General features: G+C 37.2%; 1 protein-coding gene across 1 annotated transcript; it reads left to right on the forward strand.

Annotated features, from left to right (window-relative positions):
* The first annotated feature begins 1,256 nt into the window (after positions 1 to 1,256).
* trip10b (thyroid hormone receptor interactor 10b) lies at positions 1,257 to 19,498 on the forward strand. Its single transcript, XM_079238136.1, has 14 exons — positions 1,257 to 1,389; positions 8,674 to 8,789; positions 8,870 to 8,923; positions 10,591 to 10,738; positions 10,856 to 10,918; positions 11,835 to 11,939; positions 12,246 to 12,374; positions 12,523 to 12,669; positions 13,250 to 13,411; positions 17,265 to 17,374; positions 17,837 to 17,969; positions 18,059 to 18,126; positions 19,159 to 19,265; positions 19,351 to 19,498. Exons 1-14 carry the CDS (start codon positions 1,366 to 1,368, stop codon positions 19,494 to 19,496), a joined length of 1,512 nt encoding a protein of 503 aa, XP_079094262.1. The 5' UTR covers positions 1,257 to 1,365; the 3' UTR covers positions 19,497 to 19,498.
* The last annotated feature ends 1,315 nt before the right edge of the window (positions 19,499 to 20,813 follow it).

The following is a 20,813-nucleotide window of genomic DNA, read 5'->3' on the forward strand; positions in this document are numbered from 1 at the left end:
GCAATCCAAACCACATGGGGAAATGAACAGCTTGGGAAACCTTTGGTCAAAAACAACACAGCCTTAAGCTCACATATATCACGTAACATTTTACTTTGCATTAAAGAAGCCTGATACGAACCTTCCTCAAAAGGATTTTGACACATGTGAAATGGACCATCACACAGTAGAAATTAGTATTCTTCAGTTTTACACATTAAAAAAATCTGTTTCATACACATGAATTGAACATGCTATCTGGACAAAAGTAACCATCCTGCATGAGCAAGTCCAAGAGCCCATCTCTGCAATGGGAGGGGTTCATCTACACTTCTGTAATAGTACCATTAAAGCCAAATTTACTGAAGTTCAAAAGCAAAATGCACGTCCTTAAAAACGACGTTTTACTGGGTAAGCCAGATACATTTTGTAAAATGATATAAAACCCCATTTTTCACACATTAAACAGGCATGGCTGTAAGAGAGATCCATGCAGGCCTGACCTGTCAACAGTCCTGAACGAAAAAAGTTTTTTCCCCCAATGCATGTTTGCAGGAAGAATGAGACAAAACAACATTTGAAATACTTCATCTCACAGCATCTATAATACAAGAATGTCTTTTTAGTTTTAGGAGAAGGAACACAGCAAAACGTTGTAAAAGTTTCGCTATTCCAACTTTTTCATTTTAATTAGTTTTTTTTCCCCACACTAAACTTTTTTTTTTTTTTTTTTTTGATAAAGCCACAAGAAACATCTATTTTTTTTTTTTTACTCTAATAATCTCATTTTAATGCATCTTCCTCTTTTGCTTCCTTGCATTAAGTGCAGTATTAGTGTGGTGTTTCCTGCGTGGATACAAAAAGTGACTAATTCATTCCCGCTTTTATGCGCAATCGAGTTAATGATTTATTTCAGTTTTTTCTCGCAGGTGAGATGTAATAACTGGTGCAATTTGTGTTTTACTGCTACACTCTTCGTTTATACAAAAGGTTCTGTCTGATGCTGGTTTTCAGGAGCATTTATGATGGAAATAACCCCAGACTGCTTCTTTAAGATAAAACAAACACAAACTGGCTGGTTTATGGACACCCTCCTTCCTCTGTCTTTATAGGACACGGTGTAGTTTCAGGAAAACAGCGCCTGAGCGTTTTTTCTCTCTCTCCCTCGCTGGGTGGAAGAAACAGGACAGCCGTGTCCGTGCCAAGGAGAAGGCGTGCACTTCCTCCTAACATTTCCTTCGCCATCTCCGTTTTCAAGCCTCCAACTTTAGAAGAAACCTTTCTCCGTCAGGAGTTTTGTCGATTTTCTCCCCTTTTACGTTCGTGCTTTGATTCAGTAAAAACCAGAAAGGATTTGTCCTTTTATTCCCACTTTGGACATCTGACATGGACTGGGGAACAGATCTTTGGGTAAGTTGACAGCTGACTCGGAGAGTCTTCAGGAATTGAAGTGTTTAGCCAAGAAATGAGCGCAGGAACAGAAAATGTTAGCAGTCTGGCTGTTTCTCTCCTCGCATTATGTGCTGTTGTTTATCTTATGTGTGCTGGAAGTCCTCTGTGGTCCGCAGGCAGGATTTCGCAACTCCTGCATACCTCACAGACAGAAGGGAAGAAAAGAAGTGAGGTTTATTGCACTTTCAAAGTCGCAGAAAGGAAGTGCATTCTTATTTGTACGCTTTTAGCTAAAGGTGGACTTCACTTCACTCCACTTTTCTTTGTCATTCCTGCTCCTTCATGCGTGAAAGTTTGAGCAGTGACAACATGAAGGTTTGACAAGTAGCCTAAATAGCTGGTCAAAGTACCTTGTGTTGTGTGGCTGTTTCAGTTGTGATTCTCTGTTTCAGTCACGAGAGGCTCAACATTACTCACAGACACCTACATCTCTGTAAAACCACGACCAGAGGAGAAAGACTCTCAGTTCTTACTATTGAGAAAATACCCTCAAACTGATGTCAGTCTCAAACGACTTTCTTCACATTTGGCTGCTGGTTTTGCCTGATTGGCTGTGCTCAGACGAACCTACAGAAAACCAGGAAGTCCTCCTATTCGAGAAGTTTCAATCAGATTAATGCAAACATACCAACAAAGTTTCTTCTCAATTCTGTCAGTCATCCAGTCATGAAGACAATTGTTTCAGCTCTACACCCATCACAGTCAGGTCTAAGAAGATGATTTCACGCAGGAAAAGCTTTGTTACACACAGTGCAGTATACTTCACAGCAAACAAAATTTCTTGACTGAGATGGTTTCTTCTACCAGATATTACAGTAGAAAAAGGAAGAAATTGTCCATAAATCCTGATATGAATTTTTAACACTTTAGCACAGATTAGGTGCGGCTATTGAGTTGTGTTCGATGGTATCACAAACTTAGGCTTTTTGACAGTTTGTATGTTGGAAAAAACAAAAATACAATTCAATCAGAAGTAGATCAAATAAGGATGGAACAGGCTCATTAGCCGAAAATGAAAGGCATCATCATCAAAACAGTCAAAACAATAAGACGGTGTAATTTACAATAGTTTAAATGCAATCTTGTCCACTTTTACCACAACATTATGGAATGTATTTTTTATCGCAGCATCAGCTGATTCCAGGTCAGTATTGTGTTCATTTTAATTAACAAACTGAACATCTTCAGATACTGGACAAAAAAAAAAAAAAGTTTCTGCATATGTTAACATATGTTATCTTGGCTTTCATAGTTAAAAATAACTTTGATCCTTATATTTGGCAGTTTTTCTGTTCAATATGCATTCGGTTTCTACCTTTCTATAATCCTTAAGATTTTACTAATTTATTAGCTCAGTTTAAAAGAGTGTTTGCTGAAACAGTTTGCTACGTCAAAAGTGTGTTTGCATATCCTTTCCTTGGAACATCTGTTATATTGAAAGTAATGAACTACATAAGTGGGAGGTAACCGAATATTTGGAAACTGGAAAATCTTCCAAACATTACAGTTTAGGTTGGCAAACATTATGTTTATCTCAGCTGCAAGACTTTTTGTGCTTGTAAATCTGTTTTATTTGGTTTAATTTCTATCAGACACTGAGACATCTGCATTTCAGATATTGTGCAATAGAAACTATCAAATAATTTTAGTGTCAGCATGTAGTTTTGCATTTGTTTGTTTATTTATTAACCAGCTTCTTTAAATTAATTCCTGTTGTAAAACATTTAACTGTGGTGGAGAAGAGATGAAACTAGACCTTACCCAGAGAAAATGAATGGCTCTACCAAATGTAGGATCTGTTGTATAAAGCAACACTGCATACATTTTTTTACCTTCAGACTTGTTTGAATGTAACAATGACACTTATTTTGCACATCCATGGGGACATTGTTTTCATGCATCACTCCGGGGTGGAGAAACAATGCTTCAAAACTTTGTGTTTTAGCTTATGACATCATATGAGGGATTTTGCTTTATGGCTTTGTGTCACACATCAACAATTGGATATGCACACACAGGCTGCTTGGACTGGTGTCTTGGTTAATTCAGCATAGAAACATAAGAGGCGATTATTGGAGGGAGCCAGGAAAAAGAAGTAGAACATGACAGAATGAGAGATGAGATGAATAAACTTAAGATTCAAGATGGATGCTGAATCACCCTTCATTATGGGCACAAGACAAATTTATTTCTATAGGAAACATCATGTACTAGACATACGGTATAGACCCTTCTCTTGATTTATGCATACTTCTCTTATGCATGTGTATAATGGAGGATCAAATGCTAAGCTTTTGAATAGAAAAGGCATTTGTTTGTATTTTTCAAGGAATTCACGATTAAGGTGAGAAGTCATAAAGTCAGTGCATTTGTATTTACCGGTTTCTTGTAAAGAAATGACACCAAGCAGCCATCAGCCTTATTAAATGGAAAGTGATGCCCTGCACACATTTAAAAATAAACATAAAAAAACAAAATAAAAAAGACATTACACTTTGCATCAAATCCAACCAGATAATTTTCTTTTTTAGGTTGCGTTTTTTTATGATGTCATACAACCAGTTTGATTCAGTTTGTGAGCGATGCGGCATGTTTCACATTTGTTTAGAAGTATAAATCCTTATTAATGATTTTAAAGGCTGATCCTACAGTCTGAGTTAAGAGAAACTATCTTGAAGGTAAGTCTTAAGGTCTGTTCATACAAAACAGCCATACAGCAAATGAAAATACAATGTGGTGTCTATACTGATTGAGGCATGAGTTCAGCTTCACGTGCTACATAGCAAAGCAAAAGGTACATTTCATAATGCTGACTATTTCAAAGAAGGAGAATTGTAATCAAGAACACATTAAAGAAACCCAATTAAATTACATGACAAGACCTACAGGTGGTAGGCCACTTCCCATCTCTTTCAGAGGTATTTCTCAGAATGGTTAGTTCTTCTTCCGAATTTCAGTATCTCTCTCACCAGAGTGTCAACTAACTTTTCATACACCAATTGATTTCAGACACCACATGCAGTACACGTTCAGCTATACAAATGGCAAGTTTCACTTTAGGTTGAGAGATTATGAAGATAATTTCCCAGCTAAGTATGGCCTACTAATCTAGACTTCTATTGCAGAACGCAATGGGAGCTTTTCCACAAAACTCAGTCACACCTATCTGTTGCACATCACTTTTCAGCCTCAAAAAACCTAAGACAGCAACAGCCATGAATAATGTATAGCTCACATACCAGTGGTTACTGTCATATGTATACTATTTAGCACAAGACATTTAGCTTAGCATATGTTTGATAGCCTGTAATGATGTATTTTTGATAATCAGAGTGGGCCATGAAACTATTTTATTATTATTAATGCTGAATATACATTAAATGGTGATGAAAGCCTCGCTGCTTTTCATCTTAAGAGGTTACGATTGTGACCTCAACCTACTTCTCTTGGTCCAGAGAAAAGCTCTGTAGGTAAAACACTGAAACTTGAAGTGGAGACTTCTCACTGCTTCTAGTAGTTTTTATTTTTAATTTTATTTTCTCTTTTTAAAAACAAGTTTGTTGCCTTTTTTTCTTTTCAGTGAAAGAAAAACCTACTAATCCAGCATATATTAAGAGAACTATTTTGTATTTCTCAAACTTTTTCTGCAGGATCTCTTTAAACTAGACTGCTTGCATCCACTTTTGTAAATTGATACTTATATAAGAGCTAATTGTAACAAAAACTGATTTACAACTAGCTGGGGCAATCAATCCTGTTGTTTATGAGCTGAAGTCTGATCCCACATCAGCTGAGATCAGAAAATGCTTCTCCTTCTTTTTGTTTTCGTCATAGCATGGGGTGGGGCTAGTCTGACTGGTTCCAGGGTTTGGAGAGGCCCCTGGGACAGTCACTCACAGGGCGGAGGTACACAACTAAAAATGATCTCATTCCTTAATGCTTACAGTTCAACAATAAGCATTCCTCCTCTCACACAAACATGTTTTACACTTCAGTAATGGGATGCTGCCACAGATTGGAGATGTGCATGTGTCGTGCAGATTAAATTTCTCAGTGCAGCTCTTGCAGTTTGTTCTTCAGGTGGCCCATTTCCCTGACTGCTCTCCTTCCTGGTACAAACGATCCATGTCACACCATTGCCCTCTTGTGTTTTCTCATCCATGCCTTCCTCCCATGCTGTCTCCTGCTGTCTCTTCCATATCCAGGACATTGCTAACTGTGTTACTGCATGATCTCTTTTTAGATTCTTTTTCCTTAGAGGACTCAGGAGGACTCTGTGCTTTCAGCTCTACAACACCTTGGAGCCTCAGCACATACATGCACACTTAATTACACACACATGAACAACCTAATTTAGATCTTTGTGTTGCACAAAAGGAAACCACCCTGAGGCTGTGTGCAGGTTGTCTCTGAGTGTACAGATTGTGTAGTATTATGGTCACATTTGTCTTCAGAGGGCTCTTTAGTCTGGGCCATTATACAGTAGACAAAAGCCTGTGGGGAAAGAGAGAACAAATGTTACCTGTCCAACAGGTTTCTGGATGTGAGAAGAGAGAGAGAGGAATGTAAAATGAAGAGTACTGGAAACATTTTTTTTTTTTTTTTTTTTTTTGTTTGCTTCATATGTCACCTCTGTACTTGTGTATGTGTTTGTCCACATGTCCACATCTCTTCTTAGTGTTGTAAATTGGCGGTCTGATGATTAATTATTTAACAGAAAATGAATTATGTGGAATAATAACGAACCATTTTCTATTATCTGGTTCTCTTTTCTTTCCAGCAGGCTGTTAACAGTTTTTGATTTGACTTCCAGACCTGTGATTACTTCATTATTTTCTGTTTTTCTTAAAGACAATTGACGAATTCTTTTGATCATTGATAAGGCAAAACATGACATTTCTGTCTTATCTGCTTACATTCTCAAAACAAGATCAGAGTTGATCAAAGAAGAAATAACAATTGGATTCACAAGACATGATAATATTGATCGTGGCAGCCATGGGGGAAAAAAAATTAGAACAAGATTGAACCAAGAGATACAGATATAATTTGTATCCACTAATAAAAATGTGTCTGATAAATTAATTATTTATGCAACATTTCAAACAAGAAAACCAAGACAGTAAATGGTTACAGGTACATTTTTTTTTTTTAAAGAATTGACACATTATCTGACATTTAAAAAAAGCAGTTTACTGTTTTTATTGTAACTTATTGCTAATGTTGTCATAACTGTGACATTCACACAATAACAGTGCAAAAACAAGTCCAGGAGCTCAGGCCCAGGTTTGACCAGAGTTACCTGTTATAGATATACTTAGCGGCAGAAGACTGATTCTATACCAATAGGGTTTGTTCTCACACATGAAAGTACTCTGGAGTATCTTATTGGAGGAGAATCCAGGAAGCAGGATATTATGTAAAAAGTATGCTGTGTAGAAAGATAACACATAAAGGATGCCTGACAAGGCTGCTGCCTGAGCTTTTTAAGCTGAGATCTAAATTGTTCATGGCCTTTCTGCAGTACTTTCTGCTAATGGGTGGAAAGCAATACAGGCCACCTGATGAGCATAAAACGGCGACTGTAAACAGCATGCAGACAAATTCCACTTGTATTATTACAAAATGCCGTCACTCATTTAAAGATTTTTTGGGACATTAGTGAGTTAGTGGCGTAAAGTCTGGCATATCTGATGTGGACATTTACCTTCCCGTTTCCAGCTTTTCTTGGAATCTAAGGATGAAGAGGCTGAATTACTGTGGTGTTCACAAAGTCAGGGATTAAACCATAGAAAAAGGTGTGGGAATGAAAAGCATTTTCAGAAAAGCTTCTTAGAAACAGTGTATGTGGTCATAGATTTCAAGGTTATTTGACCAAAATAAAAATTAAATTGAAGAAGTAGGTAAAATGTTGGCTTATTTTCTGTTGTTTACGGAAAGCAAAAATAATAAACAATTGAGTTAACTTTCAGACATGACAAAGAAATACAGGAAATCTTTACACTAGGAATGAGCGCTGTTATTGCTATTAAGTGAGAAAAATGAACATGAGTGCAGTTAGTTGTCACAACACTAGAGCTGTTTGAGTGTTTAGGTCAAACATTATTCCACTGTGCAGTTTGAAATTAAGATTATCAGTGCATGTGCTTGTAGTTTTGCACACGGAAGCTGAGAGCAACTGCGCTTGTCTTTTTTTTTTTTTTTCAATCGGTATCTTGAGAACGCAGTAACTATCTTATCTTGCGATAACAAGAACAGTTTTCTCCTGAAAACTGGATCATTTATCTCATATTCTTTTCTGACATAATATTATTAAGGTAGGCTCAAAAGTTAGTGCTAACTGTGTAACAACTGATTTTATTAATCAATTAATAGACCACATGAGAGCTGGGGAGAATGCATATGTGTTATTTGGCACATGATTGATGGTAAAGCTTAATTATCAGACGTGCTGCAATTTCAGCCTTTGTCAAACTTGATAAAAGTAAAATTTGGTTGTACTGGTCAGTGATGGATCTTCCTCAGGCTCACCCCTGCTTTCATCCGTATCTGGCTTGATTCTACTGGGGCCTCCCAGTAAAGAGCTGCTCTGTATTGGAATGCCCCTTGGACCAACCAGCTGAGGTTTTGGGAGGGAGGAGGAGGATGGCTAAGCTTTCATCTTTGTTGAAGGACAGTCCCCCTCTCTGCCACCCCGCACTCCTCCCAAACACTGACAGCCCTGCAGCTCCTTCTGCAACACTTTACTTTAAGTGTGAAGGGGAACCTGTGTGTTCTCCGGCTATGCGTTGGTTCTCTTCCGGCTTCCTTCCACAGTCCAGAAAGATACATACTTGGTTGATTTGTCTCTCTTGTTCTTGGTTAGAGTGAGTGTGAGTCTAATTGAATCATTTTCTCTCTGTGCTGGTTCTGTGATTGACTAGGAACAGCTCCAGTCCCTTCATTACTCTGTGTTTGAATGATCTGTTATCTCATGAAAACAAACTTTATTTTCTCAAGATAATGTGTTAAATTCACAATAAAACAGTGTTAAACACATACAAGCCCGGTTACTCGTAGCTTTTGTAACTTCAGAAGTAGTAAGATCAAAAGCTTTTTTTTTTTTTTTTTTTTTTTTTACAGGGGGGTGAGAATGAAATCTGCCTCAGATTTCAATTAACTATCTATATACTACATGCTAGTCAGCCTCAAGGTGTTTCTCTGATGCGTGTTAAGTGTTGCTCTGTGGTGTTTGTCTCTCAGGACCAGTATGATGTCATCGACAAGCACACACAGTCTGGCCTTGACCTGGTGGAGCGTTACATAAAGTTTGTAAAGGAGCGCTCAGAAATCGAGCAGAGCTACGCCAAGCAGCTCAGGTGTGCTCTGTTTTCTTTTGCCATGTGCTGATTGCTTTGTGGTCTTGTGATTTTCACACAATTTTCACATTGAATTCCAGGAATTTGACGAAGAAATATGCCAAGCGAGGAAGCAAAGAGGAACAGGACTGCAAGTGAGAAACACATTAAAATCGAATAGTTTGTAATGTTCAGTTCTAACAGCTTTGTCTTGTACGACACACTAATCCAGTTAAAATCATATATTCACTGAATTTGAAACAGCTCAGGGACAAGTGTGGATTTTTTTCCTGCGATAATCAACTAATCATCGCTTGCAGACTCAATCAACTATTTGCTATAGCAACCTAAAATGAACACTAAAAAGAACACGACTTTCTCCTTTGTATGATTCTACTGTAAATGATTTTTAACTTACTTGAAGTCCACATAAGATAAAAAAAAAAGAAGTGATGTTAAAGTCATGTCTTGATTTCTATAGAAGGCATGAGCATAACGTAGGAATTTTAGGTTTTCCAATTTTCAACTACCAGTTGAAGGAAAATGGGTAATGTCAGTCTTTTTTTTTAAAATTGTTTATTTACCATAAATAAATCAGATCATTTTCAGCTTAAATGAATTCTAAAGCCAGAGTGTGGCTGCTGTGAAATTAATGCATTATCTGTGATTTAGTACGACAGCTTGCCTGACTTTGATGAAAAGTAAAGAGTGATTTAGCCCTAATTTTCAGGAAATTCTGAGATTATCCTGGCTGCTTCATGAAGCTCTGTGTAACCCTAATCAGCTGTAAGAACAGCTGTGAGATACAAACAGAACATCAACACATGTTTATTTTAACCCGCAAAAGCCACATCACATGAACTGTTTGTGTTTTCATTAATCTAACATTTTACCGACATTTCTTTGGCTTACATTGTATCGTTGCTAATGCTATAAGGAAGAAGGAAAGTGTTCATTCTTTATCCTACAGAAAAGACCCTTTTTGCTCCCATTTAACTATTGCAGTGGCTTGGAATCTTTCTTTTTATTGATGTGAGATTTGTTTTTGCAGGACGAAATGGTGAGAGACAGTAAGTGTCTACCACCAAACTCTTGACAGCTGGTTTCTTTCCGTATTGGATGCTAGACTTATTGCCTTGCTGTGGGGCTGCATCACAATTAAAATGCAATTTAAATGGAGAGATAAATCAAATGAATAAATCAAACAGTCAGTTTGATGCTTTTTTTTTTATTTCAGAGCCTATGGTTGCCTTCAAGACAAATAGATTTGATGATGAGAAACAAGTGCTGAGTTTAGACATACAATTATGATGATAATGTTTTTATGGAGAATAAAAAATTGCCCTAACACAAGGAGAAAAGAAAAAAAAGCCATCGCAGTTAATCACTCCTTAATGAATGTTTCTCAGATGTAACCTAGTGTGACACCGATTAGCACCATAGTTTCCCAGGCAAGAAGTTAAAGTGTTCTGGTAAACTGGTAAGCATGCTAACTTTATCAAGATATGAGTTTCCTGATGCTTGTAATAGTTTAATTTTACGCTGAACTCACATCCGCCTCAGCTAGGATTTCCTTCTCACATAAATGCAATTAATTTTCCTCAAATATATACTTTGCTATTTTATTTTATTTTATTTTAATATTTTTCAGGTCTTTGGATTCAGGCTAGGTTTAAAAAAAAAAAGAAAAGATAAGCAGCAACAAAACAGTGAAAGCAGGACCAGAAAAAGGGTTATTTACTGTTAAGGGAAAGGTTTGACGAATAATTTATCAATCTGGATTTTTGTCAATTAGCTTTTTCCCCCTTTGTTCCTGTTGCAGATTTAGCAACCATGCATCATTCCAGGAGATCCTAAACGAGTTGAATGACTATGCTGGGCAACGGGAGATCATTGCAGACAACATGATGACCAGCATCTGTGTGGAACTCACCAAATACCTCCAGGACATTAAACAGGAACGCAAAACGGTGAGACAAGGAGGCAGGAATGGGCATGTAGAACAGATTGTGCCTTTAGATTGATTTGGTACACTGTGTCATCATCTGAAACCGCGGCACATTTGCTGTACCCTTTCCCCTCCCTAGCATCTGTCTGAAGTGAAGAAGGCCCAGCAGAATCTAGAGAGCAGCTCTAAACACCTAGAAAGCGTGAGTAACCTGTTTGCAGAAATCTAATCTTTGTCAGATTCAAGTTATCTTCTGTGGCATCTCGTCAAGCAGTGCATTTTCCAGTCAAAGGTTATTTCACAGGTTCTACAGCTTTTAAACGATTATTATAGATATTAGAGGAAAGAAGAAATCTCTCTGGACACTTCTTAAGAAAACAATTTAGTCAACCAGTTGGCTTTTATTATGGACGTGGTTAATGTGTGTCATTAATCTGGATTTTTCAAGATCACATGCCGTAACCTTTAATAACTCAACTCAGCTTTATTTATAAAGCCCTTGAAAACAACCAGAGTTGGAACAAAGTGCTGTAGACAATCAGCCAAAGCAACAAGAGAATAAAATAGTTAAAAGAGAGATAAATAGCACAATAAAACAATTGATCACACAAGGAAAAATAAATTAAATCAATAATACAAATAGTGAATAAATAGCAAATAAAACAAATAATTAAAACAAAACTATTATAAGACTGTTTATTATTGGTGATATTGTTCATGTTATATTCAAAACTGAAACTGTGATATTGTAATTATTTTTAGCTAGACCTATTTGTATTTATGTCAACACAATCTGACACAGAAATATCAAAGTGAGGAATACCATATAAAGTGTGTGTGTGTGTGTGTGTGTGTGTGTGTGTGTGTGTGTGTGTGTGTGTGTGTGTGTGTGTGTGTGTGTGTGTGTGTGTGTGTGTGTGTGTGTGTGTGTGTGTGTGTGTGTGTGTGTGTGTGTTTTGTAGTAACAGAACCCAATCCAGTAACAAGCAAGGTTCATTTTGACTTTAAGTTCCCTTCCTTTTACGTTATTTTTAATGCAAAATAATTTTGTGATATGTTGTTAATTTATGTCACTAGTTCTGAAGTCTAAAAGAGTTAATATGTTTTTATGCCTACAGACAAAAAAGCGCTTTGCCAAGGAGTGGGCTGAGGCAGAAAAAGCCACACAGCAAGCAGAGAAAACGGAAAATGACCTTAATGCCACCAAACTAGATGTCGAAAAAGTAAACACTGACTCATGTTTGAATGAATAACCGATGCTCTGTTTATTTATTTATTTTTCTCTGGTTTCTAAGATGTTTGCAAACCCAAAAAACGTTTGACCTTTGACTTCCTGTCTTCCTCTCACCTCCTTGTATTCTGTCTTCTACCTGATCATTTAATCCTGTATCCGCTCTACTATTGGGGTTTGCATCTTCTTCCTCCTTCTGGATAATTTTTTATCTTCCTCTCTTGCTTTTTTTATTTTTTTATTTTTTTATTTTTTTATTTTTTTTTTTTTGTGACTTCTTCTGTATTTTGCTCTGAAGGCCAAGCAGCATGCCCAAACCCGCGGGCACACAGCGGAGGAGTGCAAGAGCGACTATGCAGCAGTTCTCCAGAAATACAACAAGGAACAAAACAACTTCTACTATTCTGAGATTCCACAAATTTTCAATGTAAGACGAAGACCACCATAAACACACACTGTCATACTGCACCACCATCATCTACAAAGAACCTCTTATAACCTCCCCCTCTGTGTTTTATAATGTGAACGTACAGTATGGAATTTAATGGAGGCTGATGTTTGTGTGTGCTAAACAGAAACTGCAAGACATGGATGAGCAGAGGATCCGGAAGCTGGCAGAGGGCTACATCACGTTTTCAGACATTGAGAAGAAGGTGTTACCCATCATTACCAAGTGTCTCGAGGGAATCTCTGCTGTGGGGGCAAAAATCGATGAGAAACAGGCAAGTGTCTGACATTTTGCCAATCTAGGATTTCTTGTTATTGGCAGATTTTGTTTAGGATCCAAATTGAGAAAATCACTGGCTTTTGAGTGTAACTGCACACCACACATTACGAAACTGTTTGAGCCTCAGGGCGTCAGTAACTCATGAACTTTTACTGTGTACATCTGCTCGGTAGAATCGTGTAATGTACAATTTGCATACATGTGAGTAAATGTAGTAGAGTCTTTAATCCAGTTAAATATATGGACATCTGTTGTTTATCTTGTTTTGCTTGTTGGAAAGTTAATCAACAACACAGTTTGCTTCCAGTAAACCTGCCCAGTAAACTCCTGCACCCTTTGACAGATCAGTTTGCTCCTCATTAGATGTAGAATCCACTGCTTTGAGCATTGCCAAAACAATTTGTAATTATGTTGCTAAAAATGACCAGACAATCCATTTCTGATTCCAAAATACCCGGTGTCAGTGATGCCCAGTTGTCCATCTGTAGGTAACTGTGAATCCACATTCGGAGACACCTTTGTGATAAATTATTGTAGATTTGACTAGAATGTGTCCATTTTGCGTCTCCCTGCAGGATTCAATACTTTTTATAGAGCAACACAAGTCCGGCTTTGAACGACCTGGAGATTTGGAGTTTGAAGACTATACCCAGGGAATCAAACCAGCAAGCTCAGATACCAGCCTGAATCCACCGAAGGTGCGCGGCAAGCTCTGGCTGTTCACCAAGAAACACAAGGTGAGGTCGCATGCTTAGCACACTCGATTTGCCTCCCTTTATATTTGCATGGAAATTTGCATGGGGTTGATTGTTTGAAGTTAAGTCTATTGGCTGAAATGCACTGTAGTTATTACCATGTTATTTAGTTTGATAATGTGAAATTTGATTTGCTACATTTACATCATTTTAAAACCAGAATAACAATAAGCCTTTAATACACACACACACACACACACGTACGCACATGTACGTGTGTATGTACTCAGTTCGCTGGTACTTCTAAATTTTGCATTAGAGGTCATTCAATGCACACTTTGATTATGCAAAATCCACTCTTGAGGCAAAGGACTGAACACGTTTTTTTTCGCTAGTATTCAATACCTCCAAACCAAAAATTACAATATTGTGGTAGTATTTGAGTAAATTTTCATTTATTCATTACACCAAAGTTTACTAACTAAAGGAAAAAAATGGGGTTAATGATTCTTTTTTTCTCTGTCACTCCGTCTATCATTTTCTCTCTCTCTCTGTCTTTCTTTTAGCATAGGGACATTTCTTGTGAGTATTTTTAAACTCAAAGAAATATTTCCAAATGAGAAATTGAATAAGACACATCCAAGCTGGGGTAGGTAATCTTGAGACATTTTTTTTTTAAGTCTGTACATTTTATAATCATGAACAATAAGAAATGTAGTTGGACCCCTCAGTTTACTGTAAATCTGTAAAAACTCTGACCAATCAAATCATTCGGGCCAAATTGAAGTTGTTCATTTCTTATATTTCGTAATAAGCTGCTTCATGGCTGAGAAAACGCAGTAAGGATTTATTTTCCTCCTCCTGCTAAACAGTCGAGAAAGAGAAAATCGTTGGTAGAAAAAGCTGCAAACTAGAAAAGCACTCTGAAAGCACAAACCTCTGAAACAGGATCTAAAAAATCCCTGGATCCAAACGGTGACCCGGATCACCACTGAAATTAAACCTGTCCTTTCTTTTCACATTATCAACCATGCTTGAAAATTTAATTAAAATCCGTCCATAACTTTTTCAGTTATCTTGAACAAAAACAGATAAACGCTGTTACAAACATAACGACCTTGGTGGAAGTGAGAAAAAAATACTTGGATCACATAAGGAGCAAAACCAGAGGGGGAGGAGCCAAGACAGGGTGCCACTTTCAGATCTTGCTAGCTCCCAAACATTACCTACCTCAGCTTTAATGAACAATTGCATAAAGTTTATTTCCATAATCAAAAACCAGACTTCTATTCCCAGTACACATTTAAAGGGATTATTATTAGTACTATATTACTGCCACTGCTAGCTGTTGAAGAAGGTGTATTATTGCTGGTTGGAGAATGCCATTGTCCTGACAGCCACTTTTGAAAAATTCAAGTCCCAACAAAGCTTTAAAAGATCCTGTGTCAAATTGTTAGTAGCTGATACCATGAAGAGCAGGGCCCAGCTTGCTTTTTATCTCTCTCCTGTTGGCCTATTTCAAAGTGCAAAATGTCTGTCACACTGTCTCATAATAATGCTTCATAACAAATACACATGCACCCACAATTCTCAACACACATTCCTCTCATATCTTACCCACCACTCTGTTTCCCTCGGGGGCCAACTCTAATTCCAGTCTGTTGCACAGACTTGCCCCAAAACACCTCTTGCTCTCTGCAACTCTGTCCACATAATGACAAAAGCCTCTTCTTATTTTTTCCCTCCTGTCACCAGTGTCATTTTCTCCACCTTTTTTTCTTTTACTCCTCTTCTTCTGCCCCGGGTTCTTCCCTCTTGGTTTTTTTTCTTCTTGTCTTCAGCTTATCCCTCCATCTTTCTTTCCCCCATCCCCTTTCCCACCTGGCAGCCTTTCCCATTCCCTCCCCTTTTTCAAACTGCAGTGCTCCCCCCACTGTCTGAGGGAGTTTAATCTAACTGTCCTACCCAGGACTTCTACTTTAATACGCAAAGCGTGCTTGGTGAGTGACGCTACCATGTTGACTAACTCAGCTGCAGATCTCAGCTTCTTTTCCTCTTGCTGTTGTTTTACCATTCTTGTTTTGTAAAATTCCACTGGTCCCATTCATGCATTTGTTTATACATGCAGTTGTTCTTTTGTACATGTCATAATAGTAGTTGCATGAATGTTTTCGTGTGTTTGTAGTGTACTGGTCTCATGCTTAATCTCCATTTCTCTCTGTTTAGATAACACATCCTGAAAAACACATGGTAACACATATCATTTACTTATAGAAAAGTAAAAAGTAAAAGGTGCTTGGATAACAAAATCTGGTGCTGGTTTCTTAAAAGAATCTTTGTGGTTGAAAAGCATTGACACAAAGCTGTTATTTGTACATCTAAAACATAAAAACATGTTCTTGAAATGGCCACTAGAGGCTTTTTAAAAAAAAAAAAAAAAAAAAAAAAAATTAAAATGCATAACTTTGCAGTAGAAATAAGCCAATTTAAGTCTTTGCACATTATGAATAATTTTTATGTGACTCATCCATTTAAATAGTATTTGTTCTTTAAAATAAGATTTTTTTAGGGTTGCAGCTTTTTGTTTCTTTCTGTTGTGGTTGTGATTACTCCTAAACTTACATGACCCCAACTCACCTGCTCTCACTGTGTTCTGTTAGCTGTCAGTCACAGGTTGGCTTTGAGAGCAGAGCTGACTATGGAGTTACTTTCTGATTAACCTAAAAGAATAAAAAATTTCCCATGGCACAGGATGTTTTTTTTTTCCTATGGGGATGAATGATTACTTTCTCAACTTAAAAAAGCTCACGTGTTCATTCTGCGATGGCATACAAATATACAAAATTATGTTACATTTAGAAGGTCTAGACTAAAATCATATGTACTTGTACTAAGAGTCCAACGTCCTGCTGTATTTAATGTGAATCTTGCTGTAAAAATATACGGTAAATAGAAAAAAAACAAAAAAAAACTGATCTTTGATGACAACGCCTAAAGGTCAAAAGACTTCTTTTTTTTTTTTTTTTTTTTTTTTTTTTTTTTTTTTTTTTTTAGAAATCTGTCTCTTTACAGAAAACGGAATAACTCTCCCCTCATCTCTGAATAATCACAGAATATGCTGTGTCAGCAAAATGTTGGAATCGCTTTCCTCTGTAGGATGGTTTCCATATCATTGATTCTCTGATGTCACAGTTCTTTTCCTCTGAGCTTGTTGAGGAGGCAAGCTCACGCTCCGTCTCTTCAACTGCAAGATTTCAGGAAAGTCAGACATTTTTTTAATGTGTGCTTAAAACAGAACTTCTGCAATGTTCAGTGAAATATCCAGACTTAAATTTCATAAATATGTTGGATACAGATCATATTCAGTCATATTCTAATGGATGTAGCTGAAAATGACATTCAGACAGCAATGTCTGAAGGACAAAGAGATCAAAGAAAGAAAAAAAAAAAAGAAAATATCTTCTGTTCTCTCTCTTAAAAGGCTTCTGTAGCATTGTTCTAAAATGTAAAATATTACATAAATTTACTTAAATTTAGTTAAAAACATATTTGTATGGCATCACAGGTGAACAAATCTTGTTTCTGACTGAGCTGTTCTGTGAGCACCAAACCATCATACAGCTGGAAATCAACTGTATTTCCTCAACAAGGGCTTTTATGGGATGTATTGTATTTCTGACCAGTTTCTCAATCTGTCCTTTTTATTATCTTTCGATTAATAAGCTGTGTTTGCAGCACAATCCTGTCTGTGTGTGAAGACATTTGGATAGCAATGTGAATGGCAGAGTGAGAAATGGGGAGGAGTGGTATCTGGTGGTGAACATTGATGCCTGTTTTATACATGATGCGCTGGACACTTACTGTTTTTGTTTTTGCATCATACATGTTAATGTAGCCGCCTGCTGCAGAAGATTTTTCTCACCTTCCTCCAGAGCAAAGGAAAAAGAGGCTGCAGGCAAAGATCGATGATATTGTCAAAGAGCTGCAAAAGGAGCAAGACCAGAGGTGAAAACAACACTATCACTCCCATTTCTGGAAAAACCGAGCTGGGATGACTCATAGTTACAAACAGCTAACTACTGAAACAGATTTGTCAATATATCCCCATGCCAAACTGAATTACTTTATGCATGGAGGCTACAGATGTGCATGGACAGTATTTACATCCTAGACGATAATGCATGTCATGCTTTTTACAGAAAGGCTGTTTTTCAATTTAGAAAAAATGAATCTAAAAAACATTCCTTGCTTGATGTCAGATACATCGTTTACACATGGACTGCCACTTCTTTCTGCTCAGTATCTGACCCCATGAATGCCATACAGTTATTCAGCGTGTCCTCTCGACCTCCAAACACTTCTTATCCTTCCTATGCTTATCAGTCGCAGCACACAAGAAAGAAACTTCCTTAATCAGCACACGTGTTTCCTAAACAAAAATATTTTTCTCCCTCTATGTGACCTCAGTGACGCACTGGAGAAGATGAAGGGTGTTTATGAGCAGAATTCACAGTTGGGAGACCCGTCCAGCCTGGAGCCCCAGATCTCAGAAACAGCACAGAAAATAGGGCGGCTGAGGGGGGAGCTTGCCAAATATGAGGTCATTGCACACCTATTGTGTATGCGTACTTGTCAATACTGCTAATCAGGCAGATTGTAAAGATGTTTTAAATGTCTTTTTCTTAACAGTCGTGGCTGTCAGAAGCCGTAGGAGGAGAGGAATCTTCTAACACCATCAACAATAACACTCATCCTAGGTAAGGCCTGTATTTAAAGGCTTCAGTCATTATTAGTTAGGGGAGAAGTTTATATAGTTTTCACTTTATCTGGCCTGTCAATACAAAACTGACAGCAGCTTGTTATCCTAGCTGAGCATAAAGGATAAAAGCAGGAGTACTCATGATGAGCCGTTGTGGCCTGTGGGACCTGGTTGGCCAATAAATGTAGATGAGCTGGTGCTTAGGTTAGCCTTCCTAAGAGTCAATAGAGAAAGCAGCTGCATTTTTTCTTCTTGCTCTTGGAGACATTGTTTCTCATCCAAAAGTAAAAATTAAGTCAAGAGCATTGACTTATAAATATGCTGGATACACTTCTGTAAATTCTTTTTATTTGCATCCTAAAACTGTACAGTAATTTCTCTTTTTTTTTTTAAATTTAGCCCCTGGAGAGAGTCACTTGATGCAATTGAAGGCTTGTATGTAAAACTGTGAAGGAAGTGGGATTATAAGTTAAACACTTAAATTTGTCAAAACTAAACTCAAGATATATTGTAAAATGCAAAAAGAAAATAAAAAAAAAATAAAAAAAAATCAATCTTTTCCTCTTTTCTGACTTCACCAATAAAACATCATAAAAGGAAGAAAATGTGACAGGAAATTTGTAAGGACTTAGGAAGAGAACACAAGCAGAGCTGACCACATTCATCTCCTAAAACTGCATCCAAATATGTGGATGTTACAATTTTGGTTTTCTTAATTCTGTGTGAGGAGAGCATGTTAACAAATGTGGATACTTTCACTGCCATCTGGTGGTGAAAGAAGTAAAAACTGATTTGGTTTCTCTTAACCTCATATAGCTGGAAGAAATCCAAAATGCAAGCCAAACAAAAGCTCAGGTCTTAGTAAGTCAAAGGAAATGTGACCATATTTGGACACAGCCAGTTACTGCTGCATCTGAAATGTTGTAATTAGCAATAACTCTGTTATGAAGTTAGTTTCTTTAAACACTTGATTCTAAATTGAAATGATGTATGTGGATTTTTTCCCCTCTTTATTTTGGTGTTTTTTCAGTGTGGTAACAGCTGACGAGAGTTTGAACCTCTACACAGAGTTTGATGATGATTTTGACACAGTAGAAACTCCTATTGGCCAGTGCACTGCTCTGTACACTTTTGAAGGTACATTTATGATCCTGAATTTCTTCAAATGTAAAACTGCTGCTGGCCTTTTGCACATCTTTTCTTTATGTGTATTTGTGTGCAGGCAACAGTGAGGGCACCATTTCCATTACGGAGGGAGAGTTGTTGAGTGTGATGGAAGAGGATAAAGGGGACGGATGGACAAGAGTCCTCAGGGCCAGTGGAGAGGAGGGTTATATACCTTCATCCTATGTACAATTCACCCCTTAACTTCCATCTCATAGCTCGTTCTGTCGGTGAAAATGATTGGATCTGCTCGCTTTTTTTTTTCTTTCTTTTTCAACATCTCAGCAGGTGACCGGTGCAGTGAAACGAATGTGTGTGTGATTGAGATCAATTGCAGTATCATACAGTCCCCATCTCTGCTCTCAGTGGCTTCATACACGTTCTAAAAATGCAAATCGTCAGCCTGGTCTGATCCTTATCAGTTTTGACTCTTTTAAAAAGTGAAAAACAAAGACAATTTTTGAATGTATACCTGAACTTTGTGTTGCTGTTTACGTGACAACTCTTGTAACTCTGTCAGCATCATAGTAGCCATATTTGTTTATGCCAGTTCTTATGAACAGTATATCCATCCACCTGACTTTCCTGCAGTTGTAATAACGTGCTGAACCTCTTTTTGTTGCTCCATGTTTTCTGTTTGCACCACTTTTTTTTTTAAAAAGAATGTGATTTTATCTGTTTTAACTGGATGAAAACCACTACACTGCAAACAGTGCACAAAATATATCACTGTCAGTGGTGATGGTAAAAGCTGGGTTCTTTTTTTTTTTTTTTTTTAATGTCAGTCTTAAACTCAGTGCAGCCCATGTAGGTGAGTGAACATGCACTGCTTTCCTTATCGTTTATGACCATGACTATTAAAAGCTAAAAAAAAAAAAGTGATGGAGACGCTATTTAAACTTCTTCTGTGGATGATGACACCTAAACACAAAATGTTGGTGTTTCTCTGCTTTGTAGAACTGGAAAAAATAGTTTCTCAGAAAGAGTAGTTTCAGTACGGAGGGTCGGTCAGACTGCTAAAGCCTTATATCAACTGTACTTTACATTTAAAACTCTATGAACATATTAAACACACTTCTATCGCTTCTAAGAAGGACACTCTTGTTAAAAATATTGCAGAAGACCTGTTTTTGTGTGTGGTTCTGGTAATGTTTGTACTGTGAAGACAGAATTGAAGCGATGTGAACATATCCTGCAAATTTATATTCTTTCTCTAATGCAAAAAGTTTAAAAGGAAATTTGCTTTAAAAAGAAAAAAAAAAAAGATTATAGTCATCATCCCAGATGTTACATTTCTTTTTTTATTTAGGGACTAATTGCCTGTTTTTGAGCCTTTGTGTAGTTTGGGTGATCATAACACCATGGCTTTATTAAACCTCACTTCACAGTAAAACTTGCACTCAAGCAGTCAGCCCCTTTCCTCAAAATACGCTCATGTTTGAGACACTTTTTTTTTTGTGATAATCAAAATAGTTTTCATTTGGCAAAAAAACATTTTTTTTTTTAGAGCCGATAAGGCTA

Source organism: Telmatherina bonti (assembly GCF_933228915.1).
Source record: "Telmatherina bonti genome assembly, chromosome: 3".
NCBI classification, from domain to species: Eukaryota; Metazoa; Chordata; class Actinopteri; order Atheriniformes; family Telmatherinidae; genus Telmatherina; species Telmatherina bonti.